We start from the raw sequence: 7,236 nt of genomic DNA on the forward strand, positions 1-7,236 counted from the left end.
AATCCAGCCCATCGCCTCATTTTATGTGGCCCACAAGAGCTTGCGAGGAATATAATTTGCACATTAAAATTGAAAGCTACATTTCAGTAGGACAGTGTCCAGAAATTACATGTCAGAATGAAAACCAATTTTGTTATTCACAAACTGATGGCGTCTAGAGGCTAGATGTCAATATTAGTTTGATAGCATCTCACTGTCATATATCTATTTTCAGCTGTAGTTCTCTAGCCAAGTGGTCGTAGCTAGCCAAGCAAATGCTGTCATTCAACCTGAAACAACACTTATTGTTGTTTTGACTTGATTACTTATTTTAATTTGTATATGTAATTTTTAAATAAATTCTATAATAGTTGCACACTTTGACATCTGCTTGCCATGATTTTTCCTAGACGTTTCAGAGCTAGTTATGAATTAGTAAGTTATTGATAAGCCAATAATAGGAAATTATGCACTGTCATGACAAGTAGATACATTTATTTTGTCTCACAAATACAACCAGCCCTTTGAGGGCAGCTGTATTGCTGATGTGGTCCGGGATCAAGTTGAGTTTCAAGCCCAAGCATCACTGCAGCTGGTTGATGAAGATGGCAATCCTGCCCTTTGCAAACACAACATTTTGTAATCTCCCACGTCTCTCTGTGCTCCTTCAGTTTATGAATATCACTTGATATGGAATCTATATTTCCCTTAACTTTCCTTTGATCCCTCGTATGCATTTGTGTATTTCTTCTTTCACATTCATCCTCCTGTGCTATGTTTGTCCTTCGTCTTTCCCTCCTCTCCTTTCCCTTCTCTCTCTCTCTCTGTCTGTCTATCTAGACTTTGCCCTCCCTAAGGTCATTTGTAGCTCAGGAAACGGATCGATAATGAGTTCAAATTTACTGGCAAAGTGCTTACCTTGTATCCTCAGTGCCATTCAATCCAGCCTGGGACTTGCATCTGCCTACTGAAGAGTCAAGTTTCACATGTTCATGGAGCTCGGAGGGCTTTTGAGAAAACACATCACCAGCAAGGGAAATGCAGACGTAAATACACAAATATTAAGACTGACAGTACGTATTTTTGCTTCTTGATAGCTCTTGTTTGTGGACTGTGACCACATGGCAAAGAACAACAAGCGTTTGCCGTAGCAGTTCACATTATGGATGTTACTGTTGGGAGTTATATCGCCTAATAAACATGCTAACGGTCTGCAAAGACTTGTCAAGCTTTTATTAGCAAAACTACAGTAACAACGACAACTGAAACCAGCCCATCTTGTGATGCAGATAACAAGCTAACAACGTTAACTGGCAGGCATTTTCTGCCTTTACTCGTTTAAATACGCCTCTGTGTTAAACTACACAGAAGGGGTGGTAGGAAATAAAAACGAGCTTGCTATAAACTAAATCACGAATTTGTTTTAAAGTCTCTGCTGGCCGAGGTAATCTAGTCTAACCAAACTCGGAGAATGTTTCCAAAAGAAGCGAGGCAAAGATAGCTTACCGCTTCCAGGCGATTTCAGCTACGTCTGGATAAACGAAACGAAAATTTTAACTTCCAAAATGACTAAAGGGGCTCCTCTAAACACGGTAACGTTTGTGTTATCAGTTCCACGTACCAAGTTGAATCGACGAGTCGTTTTCTCGCTCAGCCTGTTGACAACTAGAACTGGAGTCAGTTCCTTAAAGGAAAAACGTCTGTCAAGCCCAGAGCAATCGACTCCGAGCCGCGGGAATACTGTTCTGCTGCCTCATCGAGGGTCGGCGATCGATTTTTCGACAGAGCTTCTGTAAAGGTCTGGAGAGCAGATGAGGCAGATGTGAGAAGGTAAACAGTGTAAAATGTAAATAAGTTATTACTGTACAGTGTTGCCCAATGAGTTCAGGCTTATCGATGCCTGAAACAAGATCAGTACAAAAAAAGTCAGCTCATATAAGTTAGCTCTAAATCTGCAGCACCTCATAATTAAGAAGTGTTTATGAAACGTTGTCATGGACAAAAGCGTGCCCTTCAAAACAACAATTTAACAAAAACCAGAGGATTTTTTTTTATTTTAAAAAAGTTAAATCAAGCTGTGTATGTTCTATATGCAGATCAATGTAATGCGTGTAGACCGTGTGAGCTTCTTAGTCTTACTGAACTATTTATATTAAAGCTTGTTATATATCTGATCAAAAGTGCCAGTACAAAATATTGATGAAACCAGTGCATGTCTGCTGTAGAAAACCATGTGATATGTTCTACACCTGAAGTCCTGTTCATTGATTTAAATAGGGGTACGTGCTAATAGAGTGTTGCCCCCTAGTGTTAATGAATTGCAACTGTTCTCATAAAACTGGGGCCAAAGTAAAAGCTCGATTTGTAGGCTTTAGAGTGTATGATCTGAAAAAAAAAAGGAAAAAAGAAAATAGACTTGAAATGTTCAGGATTTTTCAGTGATAAGGCAGAAGCATTTTTATTATAAGTCGTGTGAGTTTTCTTGATTATTGTATGTAATTTATATGTAGAAGTGGAATGTAAAGTAATGTAACTTGTATTCAAGTGCTGTACTTGTAGCTTTCGTTATGTACTAGCTACTTTATGCATTAAGAATTTTGTACACAATACATATAAATAACTGATAAAGTATGTTTCTTACAAACAATTTCTACAAGTCCAGCTGAAATGATTAGCCATTTAATCAATTAATCAATTGACAGAAAGTTTATTGTCAACTATTTTGACAAGTGTCATTTTTCATGAAAACATAAAAACATTAAAACATTTAATGGGTTCCAGCTTTACAAATGTGTAGATTTGCTGCTTTTCCTTTTAATTATTTTAATAATTTTCATGTATGTTGATAATTTTGAGGTTTGGACTGGAAAAACATATTTTTACAAAGCAAACAATAAATCAATTTATGGAGGAAAAAAAAATCAGATTAATCCATAATGAAAATAATCAATACTCATAGTCCTATATAAAACAACAAAAAACAGCTCTACTTCAACCAGCTACAACAATAAAATCCTGCTTTTACATGAAATCACGAGTGCTAATAGTCTAATAATGTAATATAGTATCACAGTCACAGGGGACATTTTTCTGCATTTGCAACTTTTTCCTCTAATACTTTACGTACCTAGAAACATTTTTTAAAGCAGGACTTTTACCGGTACCACTTTACAATAAGAACATCCTTATTGGCTAAACGATTTATACATTGTTTATAACTGGGTTATAAACACAGGTTGTAAACACATTACAAACCATTAATAAACTGTTACAACCTTGGATAAAAAGTGCAACAGTGACCTGTTACTTACCAAATAGTGAGCCTTCTCCATCAGCAGCATTTATATCTGTCATCTTCGTCAGACATTTGTTAATAAGTTACTTGCATTTAACCACCATCAACAAATCATAATAGTCAAAAAGTTTCATTTGCATATCAAATTGTCAGGTTTATACACTTTGGCATTAGCAGTATCGTTTGTGTTGGCATTTTCATCATGCGCCGTTTTACACTTTACAATAAGGCTCCCCTTTGCCAATTATAGATGGTAGTAACTCATTAGTACACTTAATTACCAGTAAGCAGTACTTGGATCTTGACAAATAGTGAACCCACATCAATGTACAGTATGAAAATTGTGTTGCAAATTGTTTAGAATTATTTATTAGTGATTTATTAAATGTTTACAACCTAATTAATAACCTAATTATAAACAGTTTATAAGTCAATTATAAGGGTAGTCTTATTGTTAAGTTGTACTTTTTTTTACTTGAGTATTTCTATGATATGGTATTAGTACTTTCACCAAAGTAAAAGATGTGGATACTTCCTCTACCACTGATTATATGTCAGTCAACAGTTTATAATTTAATCTTTATGAGTGATTACTGTTATTCAGCTACCATTACCATAAACCATATTAGTATATCCATAAAGGATGCTTGTCCGTATGAGTCAGTGCACCTGTCGCATTTACTGGGTGTATATTATGTGTGTCATACTGAGGTGCACCGTAAATGTCATATTACTTTTTCACAAAACACCAAAACAAATTCCATTCATAGAGCTCACCAGAACAATGGTGTGGACATGATGATCAGGTTTTATATTTAATACATGAACACCTTGTATTGGTCTTATAAGTTAGTAATCCATAGGTCTATATAGAGAGTTTGATTACACAGCAACGGCGCAAAAAACATACATTCAGTTTGACTTTTACACACTTAACATGACATGATTTCCTCTTAAACTTTTCAGGGCTATACAAGATTAACTTCACATGTAAGACATTTAATGTGTTATTTCATGCATGACTCCTGTCACATAACAGTTTAATGGAGAAAGCAAGGTCCACTGTATAAGCCAGCAGTGTAATACTGGCAACCACTGTTTCCATGATGACCAATTCTACACTCTTGCTGGACAGTTGTTGAAGTTGGACCTCTCTCAGCTGTAGTATCTTGGTGAAACAAATCACTGTGGCCACCATGTAGAGCAGCACCCCAATCAGACTGAAGCCAGCCAGAAATCTGTCAAAGGGTAAAAGACATCGCCCGGCAAAGTCACCCAATATTACCACTGGTGTGACTAGAGACAAGAGGACACACACACCGTAGGACACGCCAGAGACCCACAGCTGCCAAGTGTGTACTCCACTAGAATGTCCACAGACCAGCTCCACAATCAGGGGTATCATCTGACAGCCACCCCAAAGCTGGAGTATCTTGAGGAGACCAGGCATGCTGCCCATGTAGCCTCTTTGCTCATGGGCTTGGGTGCAAAGAAGGTAGGACTCTGAGGTGTAGGCCAGGGCGGTGATACAGGCAGCGACAGCAGCCGCCACAGAGTGGGACGACAGCTTGTGATGATCCATGATGATCCAAGGGAAAATCACAGATGCACTGAAACACATGAGAGTCCCAAAGACAGCCACTGTTATAGTCAGGTTCTTCCATGATATTGGGATGAGGCTGTGAAACTGGATGATGCTGAGAATGTGGATGAGGAGTGTGAGGGTGAAGAAGAAGCACCAGGTGAACATGCAGAAGACCTTGAACCTGTTGAGGTGTTCGAGGTTAGACTGATTTTTGTTCAACTCTGAAGGTTCCGGCGAGGCCACAAGACTGAAGGTGGTACATCCACATAAGACTTCCAATGTCCGCACCAGAAAAAGGGGGCTGGTGAAGTCTCTGGCCTCGAGTACAATCACAGGCATTTTCACAAATCTGAGTGATCCAGTATCCAAGAAGATAAAATATCCTCAGGTGCGTGAATTAATGCTTCAGTCTCAGCTCCTCTAGATTTTTTAAAGATTCTGTTATCAAAAATTTTGTCAAACACTATGTGTAGTTCCCAAAATATCCATCTAACAGTGCGTTCTGAAAAACAGTCCAGTACAGTCCATGAAATTAGTCACCTCAAACAAATCTTCACTTGAACCGTCAGGTTTCATCAAAAACACATGCTTTCTCTCTGTTCTGTTCACCAGTTCCTCATCCTGTTTACGAACAGAGTAAAACTTCAAAATACTATCTCTTGGAATATATTTTGTAGCACCGTCGCTGTCAGAACAGGCCTCGCCTACTTCCTTTTTGAGGCTGCAGCAGTGCTTTCAGTCTCACTGGAGGTAGGTGCAAATGACCACAATAAAAAGCTTATGCAAACAAAGCTACCTTCCTCCCACCCTTGATTCTCATGAAATGCTGTTCCTTTTTTATGAGGTGTTAAACTACTGTGGGTACACGTTCTTTTTCCAACACCCCATACCAGCCTCTTTTTGACCACTCTGACTTCACTGTTGGAGAAATAAAATATAGTCAAAGGTGGCTGAATCTGAATAGTTCTTTACATGATGTTTGAAGCTGTCTGTGAAGCGTTTGTGTAGGACAAGATCAGTTCATTTGTTGAGTGCAGTAGATCATTTGAGTGAAGTGTTGCAGAGGATCTGGTTGTGGGTGTGGATCTGATCTACCCTCAGGGGAGAAGAAACTGATACACAGAGGAGTATGTCTCCCTTTTCATTTGACAACATGTGGAAATGTGTGTTGTTTGGATATCTGTGTGGGTGCCAGTGGCAAGCTGTTAATATCTGAATGTATGCATGCATGGAAACGCCTCTGTCTTATATAGCCTACATATGGGTGTGTACGCATGCGCCTACATATACATTTCAATGTATGTGCGCATTCATGTTTTCACAGGGCAGATGAAAGTATGTGTGTGTGTGTGTGTGTGTGTGTATTTACACAAGCACAGAGTCCTCTGAGGATCTCAACCAATCACTTTGCCTCTGTGTATCGGCACACCTGCTCTCTGTGATATAAATAGACAGTGGATACATCAATTCCCTCGTGTCACACAGCGCAAGTTCAAAAACTTCTGTTTTGACAGAAGGGAGAAGACACACTCCACAAAGACAGACGATAGCTGATAAACAGTGGTAGCCTGATACTACACAATCATGGCTGTGATGTGTGTGCCAAGGGCTTGTTTTCATTTGCCAACAGCTTAATAAAATATATAACCAATCAGCCCACCATGGTAAAGGCTCAGTTGTGCAGTTTATTTAAATGAGGGGTTTTCGAAGACTGAGACTGTCGGCCTCCAAAGCTTGGACAAAGGTGCCCCCTTTGTTTAATTCCTTAGTCCCCCAATTTTGGAACCTTGGTTAACTTTCTCCATCCCTGTGTCCTGATAATGTTGAAAATCAAATCTGTTAGCAAAAAGCTAGCTAACTAGTTAGCTAATCTACATAAATCTTTGCTAAAATTAGCCAACTTAAGATTCAACTATGTCGATTTTACAGGTCCACCAGCAACATCTTTTAACCATCTTCAAAATGTGTTTTTCTTTTTCAACACAGATGAGCTTAGCACATAACAAGTACAGGAAAGCATAGTGCTGACCAAGGTTCTGCTGGGTACCAGACATGCCCAACTGTTGTATGAGCACAGAACTGAACTGGTGGGACATAGTAAGGGTGAATACCTGGACACATATAGGCTTACGATTACATTATTTGATCTCACAGAGCTGCATATTCCCAAAGAAGAACACATAACCCAATTTGGATTCTGAAAATATTCTGCAGCCCATCTAAAACTTTAATTACAACTTTGATTAGAACTTTCACATGACACTAAATATGCCAATGACGAGATATAAGATGTGTTCCGGTGTGACAGGTCACCAAATATGGGGTAACACCTGTTAACATAGGTCAGATAAATGAGAAATAGCATGATATTTAAATC

General features: G+C 38.7%; 2 protein-coding genes across 3 annotated transcripts in view; both read right to left on the reverse strand.

The window, feature by feature from the left end:
* The window catches only part of LOC146330275 (testis-expressed protein 2-like), a 36,972-nt gene extending 35,255 nt beyond the window's left edge, over positions 1–1,717 (reverse strand). The window contains exons 1-2 of one of the 2 annotated variants that reach the window (XM_084715801.1): positions 1,601–1,717; positions 898–986 (exon numbers count right to left, since the gene is read on the reverse strand). The gene's annotated coding sequence lies outside the window, so the exon portion shown is untranslated. The remainder of the gene's footprint in view (positions 1–897; positions 987–1,600) is intronic. The other variant, XM_084715800.1, reaches the window with a different exon arrangement.
* Positions 1,718–2,436: 719 nt separating this feature from the next.
* On the reverse strand, positions 2,437–6,204 carry LOC146330276 (myeloid-associated differentiation marker homolog). Its single transcript, XM_084713583.1, has one exon. It carries the CDS (start codon positions 5,196–5,198, stop codon positions 4,287–4,289), a length of 912 nt encoding a protein of 303 aa, XP_084569709.1. The 5' UTR covers positions 5,199–6,204; the 3' UTR covers positions 2,437–4,286.
* Between the last annotated feature and the right edge of the window lie 1,032 nt (positions 6,205–7,236).

Source organism: Lutjanus erythropterus, chromosome 3, assembly GCF_056507025.1.
Source record: "Lutjanus erythropterus isolate fLutEry1 chromosome 3, fLutEry1.hap2, whole genome shotgun sequence".
Classification (NCBI taxonomy): Eukaryota; Metazoa; Chordata; class Actinopteri; order Lutjaniformes; family Lutjanidae; genus Lutjanus; species Lutjanus erythropterus.